The sequence below is a fragment of the Neofelis nebulosa genome, chromosome 12, assembly GCF_028018385.1.
Source record: "Neofelis nebulosa isolate mNeoNeb1 chromosome 12, mNeoNeb1.pri, whole genome shotgun sequence".
Lineage (NCBI taxonomy): Eukaryota > Metazoa > Chordata > Mammalia > Carnivora > Felidae > Neofelis > Neofelis nebulosa.
In genome coordinates, this window is record NC_080793.1 from 44,421,085 (window position 1) to 44,439,188 (window position 18,104).

The following is an 18,104-nucleotide window of genomic DNA, read 5'->3' on the forward strand; positions in this document are numbered from 1 at the left end:
GTTGGTGAAATTTTTATGAGCTTAACGGTGCTTGCAGAAATAGCCGGTAATTTATTTGGCAATGTTTATTTCAGCTTCACGTTCATGACCAAAAGGAAAACCTAGAGGGCTTTGTGAAGACTTTTGTCAAGTCTCCGCCCCCCGATGGCAATCATGGTGTATTTGCTGTGAACTGTGAGGTGGTACGTCCATGTTTTCTCTCTTACTGCAGTAATTACAACCGAATCCTTGTGGAGCACTTACGGATGTTACGGTGTGTGTAACATCACTTGGCTGGGCTTTCTCTTGAGGCCACATAATTCTGCGTGTAATTCACTGATCTTCAGAAGCAACTGAAGTGCAGGAGAGGTGACTTGGGGGAATTCCTGTACTTAGTAAGAAATGAGGCCAGGAACTGGTCCGTGGGTCTCTTTTTATTTATTAATTTTTCTTAATCTGTCACCAGTGGTGCTTCTCCTGCTCAAATTGCTGAAATTGTGCAGGTGGAAAATGTTACAAATAATACTGTTATCCCCAGCATCAGCATAAAAACTTGAACGAATTTTCAGGAACTATTGTTTATAGAGGCAGCAAAATGTTTATGGCGATTTTTCTTTGTCTGAGAATCAATACGAGAAAGTAGGGAACAAACAGAACTGAATTGTATGACCTGGGAAGCTTCACTGCTTCCCTCCTGTCACCCTGGAGCCGGTATAATGGATGTTTTACTCTGTCAAGTATGGGGTTAATAATCGTTCCACGGTAACAGTAAGAATCAGATACACTAAAATAAGGGAATGTACGTGGGATGTGTCAAACATCACATGAACGGTTGTCTCTACCAAGACATAAAGTTTTTATTCCCTCTATTCTATTTGGAGAGCGGATTTTAGAGTGAATTACAATAAATAGAGAAGGACATTGTTCAGTTTCCAGCTTAGGTCTTCAACTGCAAACAATTCAGGCTGCTTCAGGCTTTGAAATCAAATATTAGCATGTTGTCCTCTCCAGTGCCACATTGATATTTATGGTAAAGTTTTCCTTTTTTTCATTCAACAAGATCTATAACTGCATTAGCCAATATAATAACACTCAAGTTCTCAGTCACACTAGCCATATTTCGCATACTAAGTAGCCACCTGTGGCTAGTAGCTGCCATATTAGACAGCATAGCAGTAGAACATTTCATCATCACAGAAGGCTCTCCTGGATAGCACTGATCTCTAATGAAAGCAATTGTAAAGACTAAGCCCAGAAAATGAAATTATTTTCTTAGCAGAAATATTACTAACATTAAGGAAAAAAATTAAAGCTTGGAACATCTTTTACAAGACTGTCAGATCTACTGACTGGCTTTTGTTAGTAAATCTGAATAATATGATTAAATTGTATGTTCTAGTTAGAAATACTCCTTTAAGATATCTTAGATGTAAAATATGTTTACTCAATATGATATATGAGTTTAATATTTCCCCCTTGATAGTGCTACACAGCCAAAGGTTTGGAACTTACGCAAGTGACGGTGGTTGATCCCAGCCTTCAGGTGGTCTATGCTACATTTGTGAAACCAGATGAAGAAGTAATTGACTATAACACTAGGTATGGGTCATATAAAAGGGTTGGGTTTTTTTAATATGAAATTTATTGCCAAATTGGTTTCCATACAACACCTAGTGCTCATCCCAAAAGGTGCCCTCCTCAATGCCCATCACCCACTTTCCCCTCTCCCACCCCCCTTCAACCCTCAGTTTATTCTTAGTTTTTAAGAGTCTCTTATGGTTTGGCTCCCTCCCTCTCTAACTTTTTTTTTTTTTCCTTCTCCTCCCCCATGGTCTTCTGTTAAGTTTCTCAGGATCCACATAAAAGTGTTGGTATTTCAGGCTGTAGAATATTCAACATGTAGTTTATGTGCATTTTAGCTTTGTACTTGTATTCATTTAGTGTTAGAGCATGAGTTACACTATTTTCCTTTAATTCATTGATTTGTTCAAGAACATTCATATTTTATTAAGTACTTGATAAAATTGTACAGACACTGTGTTAGATCCCAGGTTACAACCCTAAATAAGAGACAAAGCTTCAGCCCTGTTGAATGTTGACATGTTGGAGTGGTAGGTAGGAGGTGAGAGAAGCACAAATAGTGAATAGATTTTCTTATTCATTCATTTGTTAAATCATTAATCAGTTCCTTTTGAAAATACCATATTATCTTCTTCCATTAGGTAAAAATTGTCATTAGATAAAATATCTGCAATCTTACAGACATGTCCCTGAGTATACATGGCTTTTATATGGTTTGCAAAGTAATAGTTCAGGGCAGATTCTCCTAATAATCATTATTATTAAAGTATGACCTATTTCTGACCCAAACTCAATGCTAACTTGAAATTGTACAATATAGATGCATCTTTAATTTTTATAAACCTCAGATGAAACACCAGTGATATGATTGATCAGTTAAATTTAGGTTTCCTTAAGGCTTATAAGCCATATAAAATGACATATTTGTATATTTAAAAATAAAATAGAAGGCACTGATCTGAATTCACTTTAGAATAAGAAGTGTTTATTATTGGTGGGATTATATTTATTCAATTTTAACAAATTCTCCAATACTACTTAAAATTACTTATTTATATGTGTGTGAGTAAATATATGATTTGTTTAGATATCTAAACAAATAGGACTTATCTATACACAGAGTATATATATCATATGGTATATATATACTATATAGAATTTATATAGTATACATAATATAATTGTAATAGTGTATATAGTAAAAAATCTTATATATATTATATATAAAGTATGTGTGTCATATAATGTGTATATGTCCATCATTTTAGAACACAAGCAAAGTGGTCATGTAAGTTAAAAGTTGTTTTGATGATGAATTTTGAGAATATTTATAGATAATTCTAATAAACATTTTTTAATATAAAGTCCCTCACAGTTCATAAAAATGGTTGTATGCACAAAACTCAGGAAAAGTTATGATCAGAAAATATATTTTGTATACTAATCTTTCTCCTGACCTCATTGGATTTTTTTTCCTACTCATTTTGGCCATATCCTAATAGCCCTATTTTACTGTTGTTGTTTTTTCCAGCTGTACTGGGGTATATTGGCAAACAGAATTGTAAAATACTTACAGTTATCATACTTTTATTGGTACTTATTCTTCCATGGCCTTAATGGAATCTTTCCTACCTGCTTTTTGGAACAGGTCAGGAAGTACTTGGGTAGTTATTGGTATTCATAGTGACAAAATGGTAACTGAAGGGTCTGCATTATAAATAATTATGGAGTCTCAAAACAACTTCAAATGCATTCAATGCCTTGCATTTTTTAAAAACGTTTTTAAAATAATCCCAAGTACCCCTTGATAACTTCCTCTTAGTCCAAATATTTGATTAATTATCACATTCCCTAAGCTTGATGACTTGATGATGGATTCAGGTTTGTTTTTTTTTTTTAACTCTGAAAGTATAATTAGCACACATTATCAGTTTGAGGTGTACGACATAATGATTTGTCATTTGTATACATGTGAAATGTTTACAATAAGACTAGTTACCATCTGTCACTGTACAGAGTTTAAAACTCTTGTCAGAACTTTTAAGATTTACTTTGTTAGCAGCTTTGAATTTTACAACACAGTATTGATGATTGTAGTCCCAATGCTGTACATGACATCCCTTTGATTTATTTTATAAGTGGAAATGTGTACCTTTTGATCTGCGTAATCTGTTTTTTCTACGTCCTACCACCTTCCCCTCTGGAAACCACAATTCTGTTCTCTATGAGTTTTGTTTGCTCATTTGTTTAGCCTTTAAGAGTCCATTTATAAGTGAAATTGTATGGTGTTTGTCTTTCTCTGACTTATTTCACTTAGCCTAATACCATCTAGGTTCATCCGTGTTGTCACACATGGCAAGATTCCATTCATTTTAATTTTTAATTTTTTTAAACATTTATTTATCCTTGAGAGACAAAGCATGAGTGGGGGAGGGGCAGGGAGAGAGGGAGACACAGAATCCGAAGCAGGCTCCGGGTTCTGAGCTGTCAGCACAGAGTCCAATGAGGGGCTTGAACTTGTCAACTGCAAGATCATGACCCAAGCCGAAGTCGGACGCTCAACTGACTGAGCCCCCCAGGTGCCCCAATTTCATTCATTTTTAGAGCAAAGTGGTATCCCATTGCATATACCACATCATCTTATCAGTTAATCCATCAATGAATACTTAGGTTGTTTCAGTATCTTGGCTATTGAAAATAATGCTGCAATAAACATTGGAGTACGTACGTCTTTTCTTATTCTTCAGATAAATACCCAGAAGTGTAATTAGTTGCACTAATGGTATGGTATGGTAGTTTTATTTTTAATTTTTTGAGGATGCTCCATATTTTTCATAGTGGCCACACAATTTATATTCCCACCAACAGTGAATGAATGTTCCCTTTTCTCCATATCTTCACCAATACCTGTTATCTTTTTGACAATAGCCATTCTAATAAGTCTGAGGCAATATCTCATGGTGGTTTTGATTTGCATTTCCCTGATGATTAGTGATATTGAACATCCTTTCATGTGCCTATTGGCCATCTGTATATCTTTGCAGAAATGTCTATTCAGATCCTATGCCTAATTTTAATTGGATTGTTCGGGATTTTTTGTTGAGTTGTATGAATTCTATCTATTTCTTGGTTAGTTATTAACTCCTTACTGGATAAATGATGTGCAAATACCTTTTCCCATTCAGTATGTTATTTTGTTGATGGTATCTTCTACTGTGCAGAAGCCTTTTAGTTTCATATAGTCCCATTTGTTTATTTTTGCTATTGTTGCCATTGCTTTGGAGTCAGAGCCAAAAAAAAAAATTCTGAAGCCAATGTCATGGAGCTTTTTGCCTGTTCTCTTCTAGGAGTTTTGTGGTTGATGGACTTATAGTTGATAACTTTTTAATTTTTGAGTATGGTACAAGATAATAATACACTTTAATTCTTTTGCATGTGGCTGTCCAGTTTTCTCAGCACCATATATTGAAGAAACTAACTTTTCTCCATTGGATATTCATTCCTTTTTTGTTATGTATTATTTAACCGTATGTACATGGGTTTATTTCTGGGCTTTATTCTGTTCCATTGATCTCTGCCTTTGTCTCTTGATCAGTACTAAACTGCTTTGATTACTATAACTTTGTAATACTCTTTGAAATCAGGAAGTGTGTTTCCTCTAACTTTGTTGTTCTTTTTCAAGATTGCTTTAGCTATTCAGGATTTTTTGTGGTTCCATAAAAATTTTAAAATTGTTCTATTTCTGTGAAAAATTCCATTGGAATTTTGATAGGGATTGCATTGAATCTGTAGACTGCTTTGGGTGGTATGGAAATATGAACGATATTCTTCCAATCCATGAGCATGGAATACCTTTCCATATACTGTTGTCCTCTTCAATTTCTTTCATCAGTGTCTTAGTTTTCAGTGTACAGGTCTTTTACCTCCTTGATTAAAGTTATTCCTAGGTATTTTATTCTTTGTGATGCTTATAAATGGGATTTTATTTATGAAATTTCATTGTTAGTGTAAAAAATGCAGATTTTTGTATATTGATTTTTGTACCCAGGAAATTTACTGAACTCATTTAGTCTATCAGTTTTTTGTTGAGTCTTTATATTTTCTATATAGAAAATCATGTCATCTGCAAATAGTGACAGTTTGACTTTACTTTCCAATTTGGATGCCTTTGATTTCTTTTTCCTGCCTCATTGCTCTAAAACTTCCAATACTATATTAAATAAAAGTGGAGCCAGGTATGTTTTGTTTTTGACAGGAGACCATAATGTCAGTATAAAGTTTAAGTTCAAAATACCTTCCCAGTATTTTTATCATTTGCTTTTCTCCTAAATTGCAGTACAGCATAGCAGTAGCCATGTTTCTGGACAGTTATCTAGAAAATGCTTCATGAAAGCCACTAGGGTAGGTTTTTTTGTTTTTTGGTTTTTTTATTTTTTAATTTTTTTTATGTATTTCATTGGGTCCTTATAAGCCATTAAGATTGGTAAGTGACTCTACAGATAAGACTGAGCCCAGAAGGTTAAGTAATTTTCTGAGAATCTGTGGAGGAAGTAAATAGCAGAGTCACAGACTAATTCAAGCATAGGTTATCTAGACTCTACCTAGGACTCCATTTGCTCTCCTATGCTACCCATATTTCATTTATAGGCTTTATGTTTTTATTATTTGAGTATATTTGACATGCAGTGTTACATTACCTTCTGGTGTAAAACATTGTGATTCAACATCTCTGTACGTGATACTATGCTCACAAGTGTAGCTAGCATCTATCACCATACAATGCTATTACAATATCATTGACTCTATTCCCTATGATATACTTTTCATCCCCATGACTTAGTCATTCCATAACTACAAGTCTGTTTCTCCCATTCCCCTCTGACATTTTTCCCATCTTCCTATCCCCGTTCCCTCTGGCAACCATCAATTTGGTCTGATTCTGCTTTTCGATTGTTCTTTCGTTTCCACATGTGAGTGAAATCTCAGACTGACTTATTTCATTTAGCATAATACCCTCTAGGTCCATCCATGTTGCCACATATGGCAAGATCTCATTCTTTTTTAATGCTGCATACTATTCCTGTGTGTAGGGTGAGCGGTATCACATCTTCTTTATCCATTTAGCTATCAATGGACACTTAGATTACTTCCATGTCTTGGCTATTGTAGATAATGCTTTAATAAACATAGCGGTGTATATAGCTTTTTAAATTAGTGTTGTTGGTTTCTTTGGGTAAATAACCAGTAGTGGAATTATTGGATCATATGGTATTTCTACTTTTAATTTTTTGAGGACCCTCCATATTGCTTTCCACAGCAGCTTTTTTAGGCTTACTTTAATGGGAGATAGGTTACTTAACTAAATTGTAATGGATGAAACTGAGCTTCTACAAAGAGGAGCGTTCAAAGGAACCCTGTGAACTTGGAATGCCTCCTGCCTTCCCAGCCTTACATAAATTAATCTGTATTATAAATTTTACTAGGTTACAAATATAACCTAGTGAAGGGGCAGCTGATGGTCATAAGTCAGATCTTTGTTTTGTTCAGTGAATGTTTCTCACATTGGGTCAGTAGTGTGTTCTAACCATACCTGATGAAATCCAGTAAGTTACTTTCTTCTATGCATTATGTGTCTTATTGGGGCAGGTTTTCTGGTGTGGTCGAAGAGGACCTGAAGAACATCAAAACTTCAATCCGTGATGTCCAAGCCATCCTGTTGAACCTGTTTAGTGCTGACACTGTCTTAATTGGACACAGCTTTGAAAACAGTCTTTATGCTCTTAAGGTAAAGAAATACAGGCTTATACTTTTACAAAACAGTATGTGTTAAGATGGTAGTCATTATCATTGTTACCAGTGATTGCTGATTTGCCCCATTAACTAAGAAGAAAATAACTGCTGTCCATGTTGATAACATAGTCCAACTATTATAAACCAGAAGCTACAATATAAGACAGCTAAAGTCATTTGGTTCATCCAGATCAGAAAGTCCATTAATTATGATAAAACCAAAATCATTGTTTAACATCCTCTTTAATAATTGTCTTTAATACTCAAATGGGGAAGACTAAGTTTATCTAACAGGCTATTTTATTCACATCCTTAGAGACACTTTTTCATATTAAGTCAGGTAGGTTTATAGGTACACTCAAAATCAAATGTCATGTTCATTTTTTTTGGCGTGATCTACTTGAAAATCTCCCCTGTAATATACTTCAGGTTAAAATTATCTGTTCTTTGCTGTGTGTTCTAGAACAGGAGTCAGAACACTATGGCCCATGCTGGCCACCTAGTTTTTGCAAATATTGTTGTTAGACCCACTGCTCCCATTCACTTCTGTATCTTCTGTAGCTGCTTTCATGCTACAGTAGCACTGCTAAATAGTTGTAGCAGAGACTGTGTGGTCTCCAAGCTGAAAACATTCACAACTGGGCACTTAAAGACAGAGTTTGGTGGCCACCCCTGTTCTAGAACACTGGCATCCAATCGGCCTTTCTATATGTTCACTATCTACTATGGTAGATGGTAGCCACGTTTGGTTATTGAACATTTACAATATGTCTAATGTGACTGAGAAAATGATTTTTGAATTTTTTAGATAGCCACATGTGGCTGGTGGCTTATCAGAGGGCACAGCACAGCTCTAGAACTTTGGAGACTCTAGAACTTTGAGCCACCCTAGGACTTACCTTCAGGCAAAGAAGGGCTAGTTCTTTTTTAGTGCAAGAATACGAGTAAGGCCATTTACATTTCATAGGTGAATGTCAGCCTTTTTCTATGTAAAGCTGGGATTCAAAGAATAGATATTTGTCTCAAATAGCATTGTTGTCTCTGCATGTGACAGATAATACTGGAATGTGCTTCCACTCAGACCCTGCCAAGCTGTGTGGAAAGAGAGGTGGGGACATAAATTTTCTGTAAGAACGCTCTTTCCAAGGATGTCCTTCCCTCACCTTCCATCACCTCAGTGACCTCACCTCTCAAACTGTTCAGGAGCCATCCTATTGCACCTGTCTCCCAGACCACACAATTTCCAGCCATCGTGATTCCTCATTGTGTTCAGTCTGTTTCTTCTGTCCAGATAACTCCTGGATTTTCCTGTTTGTCTCTGTTTCCACCACCACCTTCTTTTATTTACTCAATACTCTGCAGCCAGGAACTGGTGTCTCGTTGGTAGTTGACACATTAAAGGAGAATTTAAGTGCTTCTAGCCATGCTGAATGTTAAATTTCCAATTCCTCAGTTTTCAGTGGGTCTTTAAATTACTCTTGAGGCTAATCTTCTTGCATGCACCTTTCAAAAAATGCAACTCTCCTAATGAATCCAAACTGTTTCTAGGCTCTGTTGTCTGACTGCTCTTTATCTATCCTATTTTCTGCTTTCTGAAACTTCTTTAAAAATTTCTTCACCATCTTACATGTATAAGCACAGGAAATTTGGAGCTAGACGGGACACAGTCCTTGTCCATGCCCCCTCCCCGGACACAAACAAGTAAACCACTAATCTGCGGTGGGACATGTGCTAGGTTGAGGTGTGCCCCCCTCAGCTGAGTCCCAAGGTGGTAGGGGCATGGCTTTGCATCTCCCCCCAGTCTTTGATGGACCCTCTCTGCCCTCATGCTGCCCCCTGGTGGTGCTCTCACAGTAGGAAAGTGGTTCCCAAAGTCTTAGATTTTGTTTTCTTGACTGTAAAGAAGGGACAAAAGGTCTACCTCATTGAGTTACTCTGCAAGTTGTAATGGATATTCCATGTAGCATGCTTAGTCACTGTTACATCATAACTGCTTCATGTTACTTGCTTTTGTAGCATAACTCTGCTGCTACCATTATTGTTGCTGCTATCTATATGGTTACTCATTGGGAAAAATCTCTGATAGGATTTTCTCTTTCTTTTGACAGTTAATTCACACTTCAGTTGTGGACACAACAGTTCTGTTTCCTCATCGACTAGGCTTGCCTCACAAAAGATCCCTTAAGAGTCTGGTGGCTGACTACCTACAGAGGATTATTCAGGATGATGGTAAGAGCCTGTATGCTAATGATAAATACCAGGACCCTACGTCTGACTTAAGTAAACAAACCATGTGATTGATGGTAAAAGTTCTGCCCTCTGAAATGCTTAAGGTAGGTTCTTATTCATGGATTCTCTCTTATCGTGGAAAGACTTGTACCTGCTTATGTGAAAGCATGTAAAAAGCCAATGCCCACTGCCAGGTATAGTCCTGGATCTTCCACAGGCATCAAAACAGCAGCTATACAGAAAATGATGGCCAGATAATTGTTGGGCAAATTGCCTGGCCTTTGAATTCATGTATAAAACTTCTTTTGGTGTGGAGATCGAATTCCATTCTAAATTTTGCTGTGTACCCCTTTTCATATAGGCTTTTCATTAAATGAGGTTATGAAATTCACTGGGTTCAGGTTATCTCACCCAGAGTAAATGGTGTGTTGTTAGAAGAAGTATAGCTCAAATTCAATACATGCATTATATGTGCACTTGACTTCTACTCAATTAGTGTATCTTGCTCCCAGAACATTTTCTGGGTTTGCTGATGATTAACTTGTCTAATGTTGGGTGTACAAGTGTAGCTACCACCTCCCTTGTTAGTGGCATTGCTGTATGCACAGTTGAGCAGTGCATGCCTTGGAATAGATGTCAGTTACTCGACACCTTCATGCCCATATAGTTTCCTCTTACGTACAATACAGAAGTGTAAGAAAATTAATTCTGAGCATGTTAAAATTTGTTACAATGCTGTTTCTGAAGATACCTAAGATACGGGAAGCCCTTCTGATCATGTCATGAATTGTACAAAATACATATTGTACCCCTATGGTCTTTTTCTTTCATTCTTTGTGAGACACTAATACAATCTCAAAGTGGATCTTTACCTGCTTTGTTAAAAATACATCTCAAAGAGCTCCTACAAAATTCTATTATAAAACGTGTTCTATTGCAATCCATCTTAAGCCTTACACATGAAAATATTTCACTTAAAAAATAGCTTATATAAAAATACAGATACTTTGTTTTGTTTTTTCAGAATTTTTCAGAATAACACAAATGAAAAATACACCCACTATTTTAGAAGTGCTAGTATGATTTTTCTCATTTAATCTCATACATTTATTATCCTCATCAGAACTATAGACTTTATATTTTGGGTAAATTTCATCCACTCTTTTAAATCATGTACTCTTGTATCTGAGGTCATTCTTTGTGTAGACAGTTCTACTTCTCCTCACAGACTGTTTTTTACTCCTTGCTGGATCTCTTTTTGTAATACCTGCCCCTTTGTTACCTTCCCTCTGGACCTTCTTTCCAGAGAGAGAGAGCGCCCATGAGCTATCTAGTCACAGCAAAGCAGTCACCATGCGAGGACAGGCTACATAGGAAAAGGGAGATGTTTGCTAATCTAGACTTATGTACAGCATTTACAAAGCAAACAAAATACCATTTTGCTAAGTGACCAGTGTTAATTTTTTATAAACATTAACTCCAGGCTTTGTTTTGAGAACAGCTGTGGGTGATATCATGGGTACAGTCATTGTCTAACACATTGTTTTATATTCTGTACTACTTGGAGGTCACAATTCAATTGACAATGCAACTGCCTGCATGGAACTGGTCCTCTGGAAGGTAAAAGAAGACCTGAAAGGAAGGAAGTAATCATTTTGTCTGACAAGATCTGCAGTCCCTGCCTTGTTGTGTCAGTGACCCCTCTGGCCTCTGCTGCTGCCAGTAGAGTTTGGTCTATGATGGCATGAAGTTTCTTGACCTTTTTCTTCAAAGAGGAGAAAGGAAAGCGCTGTTGAGGTTTATTTATTACATTTTAAAGGCTAAATTTCCATAGTTTATTTCTTAAGTTATGATTGCCGAGGGGAGAATGGTTAATGGGTAAATTAAAGTTGGTTTGTTTTGAATTTTCGGTTCCTCTTCATTGATAGTAACAATGGTTTCAAGTTGAAGCAATGAGTCCGTGACTTCCATCAAGGTCATGTCTGAAGTTGCATACATTTCTTTTTCTCTCTCAATACCTAAAACCATCTTTACCTAATACAGACTTTTTTTTAGGTCTCATATATATGTAGAATAGGTTTTCCTCACAAAGTAAACGTAAATTTTCAGTGTCTGTTAACAAAAATATTTAGGTCTTTTGGCTAATGCATTATGTATTTTTATTCTAACTGCTGTAATGTTACCTGATTTTAATTCATAACCACTCCTTTTTCTAAGGCAGCGTCCTGTGGGTCCCCCAAACGTACCATGCTCTAACCTGTGTTCCTATTACCGGAATTGTCTGAATTCCTTTGAGGAGTTAGCTCCTCCTTGCTTAATTGCTTTTTGATGATGTGGAAACTACACGACATAACTCAGTTTGATTACCCTTAAGGATGAACCTTCAATATTAATGTTGCTAAAATGCTGCAAAATGACAAAGGTTTCTTTGCCGATGATACAGGTGCATCTGAGTAATCAGTAGTGAGACCTGAGTGCCAGAAGGACCTCAGTGCCTGCGACGACAGGCCCTCAAACATACTTCAGGTTTGCTGCCTTGGCATTTTGAGTTACAAATAATTATCACTGAACATCTTTTTTTTACTATCACAAGTACTTCTTCGCCATGTCTCTTTTCATGTACTTGACATGAAATAATTCAAATTTTGGATACTATGAATTTAAGTAATACATAATTAAGAAGGTCAAACTATTACAGGGGGGAAAAAAACCTTAACGTTTGTTCCAAAGCCATATGAAAAATGTGAAGATCTTATTTACATTTTCAGATCATCCTTGTTGTGGTTCATTTCCACATACTATACATTCAAGCTAGCAGTTGTCAGGAGTATCTCTACAGCATTTGGGTAAAAAGCAAAAGAAACTATTGGGACTCATTATCAAGGGCTCTTCATTTAAGTTCTCAGTTGGAGGTATATGGCCCTGGCAAGAAAATGAACTAGACACAACACTTCTCAATGTTTCCAATCCTGGGAGCTTGCGAGCCCCTGTCTGGCCGAGTACCCACCTGCTGCTCTACATGGATCTTACTGACAAGTTCAAGGAGGATAACTTTAAAGTATAATAAAGATGTTTGTCAATACCTATGAGAAACATTCCCGGACGAAAAGTGGGTAGGCAAGACATTTATTCACTTACTGTATGACCTCAGTGCAACATGTGCCTACGGTATAAACTGTAAACTCACAACTGATCAACACTGAAACTTTACAACGTGCAATACATGTAGGGATGTTCAGTTGATACAAATGTCGCATGTCTCCCAAGTGGAACTCCAGGCTTCCTACTTCAGTTTCTTAAAATGCACAAATTCATGTTACCAGAGAATCTAAAACCAAATCTCATTAATTTATCAAACTTGTACTTCTCTAAAGATTCTTAGACTTGTATGCAATGAGATTGAAGCTTACTTTTAGGTGTTAGCATTCTGGATTGACTGGTGGGGTCTGGAAACACATGAGGAAGTTGACAAATGACCAAGTGAAAGTGGGATGGCTTCTATACACGAGGGAGAAAGTTAAGAGATGGACAGCAGGATCTCTTTTAGATGTTAACCTCTACCCTGATAGAACTAACCTATTTCCCCCACTTTTCTTACCCGGACTATCAGGGCCGGTCTTAGGTTTACTAACAAGATCTTTCTTCTACAGAGCCAAAGATTTTATAGCATTCACTATGAAGGTAAATATCAAAAATACCTAGGATGATAATGAGTTATGCATTATAGTAACTGTACTCACACACCTTCCTGTAAAGTCCATATTTTTAGAAAAATATATTATTGCATATGAAACCACAAACAGGCATTCTGATTTCAGCACATTCTTACTCAAAACAGTATATACAGTCCTATGAGAGTCAAAGTGTACTATAGATTCACACACACGGGTTTTTGTGGTAAAGTCCCAGACACACAGCAATATATGTACATGTTTATGTTCTAGGTCACCTCTCTTGGCACAGTCTTGCTGGCTTGCTTGGCATCAAGGGTCTGTCATGCCAGTGGAGGGGAGACAGAACATATAGGTGGGTGGGCTTGGTCCTAGGCTGCCTCCTCAGCTGAGCAGTCGATCCCTGCGTAGGCAAACTTCTCATAAAGCGTGGTGTTCACGTAAGTCTACAAGAGCAAGAGTGGGTCAGAGACACCGGCTCCCCCGGTACTGCCTCTGCACGTGGCACTTACAGTCATATCCCAGCTCCCTTCATGTGGTTCAAGGACTAGGTACCTGGGGGACATTTTTCTGTCTTAAGTTCCCATGTTGTATTTGACAACTTTCTTCCTGAAATGCATCCCTCGACCTCGGCAGGTAAGATTTCACCCTCTCTCTCCAGGCCACTCTCTGCTGTCCCTCCGGAGATGTCCCATTCTCTACAGATACTTTCTTTGTCCCCATCCCTGTGGGTAACCGCCCTCCCCCCCCCCCCCAACATCTCTGGTTTAATTACCACTTGCATTGTGGTAACCTGCCATCCCTTTCCTTAACCTAGACTTGCCTTTTCAACCTCAGATCGGTATAGCCAACCACCTGCTGGACATTTTGATAGACTTCCTGCCCCTCCCGACAGAAACCGGACACCAGGCTCCACTACTACTGGCTGTGTGTCCTTGGACACATCACGTTCACCTCTTTGTGTATATTTCTTCTACAAAATTGAAGGATCAGGCCACATTACTCATGAGGCTCACAAGCTAATTCTATCTGTTCTACCACATGTGACTCTCTTTTACAGAAATCTTACCACCTCTGAAATTGTAACTTCCTCAAAGTTAGCGGCCACATCTTTTATGTCCCTCTAATACCAAGGGCTATGCCCAGAAGTACTTGGTGACTTGTATCAGCCATTTTTTTTTAACCATACAAGGCACATGAGGAATTCTGACTCAAGAGCCTGCCCTGAGCCCCAAGCTCACCTTGCGTTCTTCTAACATCCTGTTTAAGGACACCAGTATCTGGGCAAATGACGGTCTCTCATAAGGCTTCTCCCGCCAGCACTGTCTCATTAGATCATACCTTTGGAAACAAAGAGTTAGCCAGTTAACTCTGACTGTGCTTCAGTCCTGAGCATGGCCCGGTGTGGGGTATGGAAAACAGAGAAGTTAGCCATTCAACACATGGTCATTACACTTGACTGGCAGCACAGGGTACAGCACTGAGTTTCGATCCAGCCTCCCACCTCCCTCAAGACCCCCTTTCTTCTGCCAGCAAATCTAGTGCCTCCCCTGAGTACCATTCCCACAGGATCTTGGTCTCACCTCTTCTGATTATCTGGAAAGAACTGAGTCATGTGTCTAGGGCAGCATGTCCCTTGGAATACTGTGTCTCTCAAAATGTTATTTAAAAAAAATGGCTCCATACTCTAATAAATTTGCCAACTTCCACACTGCATCTCCCTCTTAGGGATTAGCAGAGCAAACTCTTGAGAAGTCTTGCCATTTAAACAAAAAACCTGTTTAACCTGACTTAACATGGAATTTCCCAAGGTGACCACAGAACTCCTTCCCCCTTCTATCACTTTACCTCTTGCTTGTGCATGAACACAGTCTGGGAAGCACTGGTCTAAGACAGTACTCTCCCAAATGTGGTCAGAACCACTTGCGTTATTAAAATGCAGATTCCTGGCAGTGCCCTCCCCCCTCCCCCCAGGGCTATAGAACCAATGTCTGGGGTCAAATTTTCACACTGGGAACAAATGCCTCAGGGGAACCTTATGTGCACAGAAGGCTATCAACCTAGCATGGTCTAGGTTTATGGCCTCTTGTATCAGTACCATAATTAATAGCACTCTTTCTTAGAAATGGCTCAGTTTGGACAATAAATTCTTTGCTGAACCTAAAGCCTTGTGCTTTCACATCATGCCAGTTAGGCAGCAGCTAACTCAGACAGTTTTGAGAATGGTGGTTTCACAAAAGCTAATCATTCTTCCCCTGGGTATAATTCTTACTCCTAGAAAACAATCCTTGCAGAAGCAAGATTCTATGACCCAAAACAAATCAAACAAAAAAAACCTTCCTACTATCACAGCCTAAAATCTCCGTCCCCAAAGTTAGTCTCAAGGTTTCATGCATTTACTCATGAAGAGTCTCATGAATTGATTTCAGATCTTTTCTGCATTTTTTGCCTTTCATTTCAACCTTCCTGATAATCATCACCTTAAATTCCTCCTGGATTTCTGTGCCTAGAAAGCTCTCAATTCCCTGCCCATTACAGAATGGTATTAGTTTAAGGAACTCCCCTTCTTTTTTGGAGGGGGGGGCAGTATGTAGGATCTCAATGTGTGTGCATGTACAGGTATACATATACGCATGTGTGTATGAATCAGGTACCCCCTTCATTAGTGGCAGTCTGTCCAAGAAACACACAGGGGAAGGTTAAGATAAAATGGCCCTAAGGTGCAGGGCGCATGGGTGGCTCATTTGGTTAAGTGTCTGACTCAATTTCAGCTCAGGTTATCATGTTTCAGTTTGTGAGATTAAGCCCCATGTCAGGCTCTGTGCTAACAGTGTGGAACCTGCTTGGGATTCTCTCTCCCTCTCTCTCTCTCTGCACCCCCTCCACTTACTCTCTCAAAGTAGACTTTTTAATTTTTTTTTGTAATGTTTCTTTTTGAGAGGAAGAGACAGAGTGCAAGCGGGGGAGGGGCAGAGAGAGAGAGGGAGACACAAAATCTGAAGCAGGCTCTGAGCTGTCAGCACAGATCCCGATGCAGGGCTCGAACCCACAAGCCGTGAGATCACGACCTGAGCCACAGTCGGATGCTTAACCAACTGAGCCACCCAGGCACCCCTGAATAGACATTTGTTTAAATGGCCCCAGGCTGACTTACACCTCGTCATCACAGTTTAGAGGCTTCTCCAGTCTGTAGCCCTGGGGCAGCTTCTCGTACAGCTCTGCACATGTCATCCCGCAGTAAGGAGTGCCACCTGCAAGACAGGAAACCAGGTTGCCCTGAGCCCCTCTGGGGTGGAGCACAGCATCTCCTGCCCCAGGCCCCTCAAGCCCAGAGACTGGGATAGAGACAGGGTGTGTCAAGAGAAGACACAAAATCAGCATGATCTTCCTGTCTGAGCAAACCCACCACACATCGCAGCTGGACATAAGCCCCAAACTGCATGACAGTGTGGCCATTCCAACGGCAGACAGATCCAGAAGGTGGCTCCTTGTTTCCCACACTGTTTCTCTTTCCTGAGTTCACCTGCACACGAGTCCTCTACTGTACTAATGGGATGTCTATTTGTCCTATTTGGAAGTCCTCGGTCGGGTTTATACAATTCCGATTTTATCTATAATCGGTACTGCCCAATTTTAATTCTAAAACATACATATTTAATATAGAAAACTTGGAAAATACAAAAACACATGAAGCAAGCAAGCAATATTTGTAGTGCTCTCCTGCAGACTCCTTCCAGGTTTTTCATGTGTAACATGTATAACATTTATAAAATGGGATCACCGTGTAAGGAAGTTTCTGGGTTTTGGCATGCATGTTTTCACATGCTATTAAATGGTCTTCAAAAATGACTTTTCACGGCTGTGTAACATATCATCTTAAAGTTGTAGAAGTGAACTTATAACAGTTCTGTGACATCTCTGTACAAACAAAGACAACCTATGATGAAGTTCACAGCCACCAGGTTGTTAGTACTAAATATGACATTAGACACAGGGCTCTCAAAAAGAGAAACATGGGACTAAACACACTCATACATGGAAACCCATCAAGTTCTATGTCCCAGTCCCATCTAGTGGTGCCCCAGAAAGATGGCACCCGTGGGATCCCACAGTGAGTGAGAATGGGAGGGGTCCACTCCCATTGCCTGGAGTCTCACCTAGTAGATAAACATAGATACTCACCTAAGCTAACGATCTCCCATAGGAGCACTCCATAGGACCATCTGCAGGAGACACAGTAGGGAACCAATAATCAACAAACAGGTTGACCCGTCAATCCCCTGCCTCAAAAGTCAGGGTGACTGATGCTTTGCCAGAAAAGGAAATGTTAAATGTGTGCTCCCCAGGACAGGGTCTTGTACGTGGCCTGTGCTGACCTCCTCTTAGGCCAAGGGAAGGATCCTAACGGGGAAACGGCGTGAGAACGCCCACTCACTTTAGGTGGAGAACATGAGCTGGTACTGGGGAAAGCAGGTGCAATTCTAAGCCAACAGACTGGACTTAAATCCAGGCTCGGCCGCCTGATACTCGTGTCACCTGGGACAAGTTACTGAACCTCTGGAGGCCTCTTCGTGTCTTCTGCAAGTGGGAACACCAATTGCCGCCTCAAAATTATGCAGAGACAATGGAAGAGAACATACAAAAGGCACCTTGCACGCAGTGAGGAAGCAGTGCTTGCCAGCCCCCTGCCCTTCCCCGGGCATAAGCTAAACTCCCTGGATAAGTCATCTCAAGCCTCAGGGCCTCAGTGTTTCCTCCCGTCAATGGGGGGGTGGGGGGGGGAGCGGAGATGGCCTAAGTTTCACTCCCAGCCCTTCCTTCACCACCAGCCTGAGACTTGTCTCTCTTGGCTGT

General features: G+C 39.2%; 2 protein-coding genes across 4 annotated transcripts in view; one reads left to right on the top strand and one right to left on the bottom strand.

Annotated features, from left to right (window-relative positions):
• The window catches only part of LOC131491810 (RNA exonuclease 1 homolog), a 38,333-nt gene extending 26,850 nt beyond the window's left edge, over positions 1 to 11,483 (top strand). Inside the window, exons 11-15 of the mRNA XM_058695188.1 lie at positions 75 to 182; positions 1,463 to 1,578; positions 7,207 to 7,345; positions 9,459 to 9,579; positions 11,147 to 11,483. Of these exons, the coding sequence (XP_058551171.1) occupies positions 75 to 182; positions 1,463 to 1,578; positions 7,207 to 7,345; positions 9,459 to 9,579; positions 11,147 to 11,229 (567 nt within the window). The 3' untranslated portion in view covers positions 11,230 to 11,483. The remainder of the gene's footprint in view (positions 1 to 74; positions 183 to 1,462; positions 1,579 to 7,206; positions 7,346 to 9,458; positions 9,580 to 11,146) is intronic.
• Positions 11,484 to 12,689: 1,206 nt separating this feature from the next.
• Positions 12,690 to 18,104, bottom strand: part of TEK (TEK receptor tyrosine kinase) — a 106,625-nt gene continuing 101,210 nt past the window's right edge. For all 3 annotated transcript variants that reach the window (XM_058695187.1, XM_058695186.1, XM_058695185.1), the window contains 4 exons: positions 17,433 to 17,473; positions 16,405 to 16,501; positions 14,492 to 14,591; positions 12,690 to 13,696 (listed from right to left, as the gene is read on the bottom strand). In XM_058695187.1, coding sequence (XP_058551170.1) covers positions 13,622 to 13,696; positions 14,492 to 14,591; positions 16,405 to 16,501; positions 17,433 to 17,473 — 313 coding nt within the window. In that variant the 3' untranslated portion in view covers positions 12,690 to 13,621. The remainder of the gene's footprint in view (positions 13,697 to 14,491; positions 14,592 to 16,404; positions 16,502 to 17,432; positions 17,474 to 18,104) is intronic.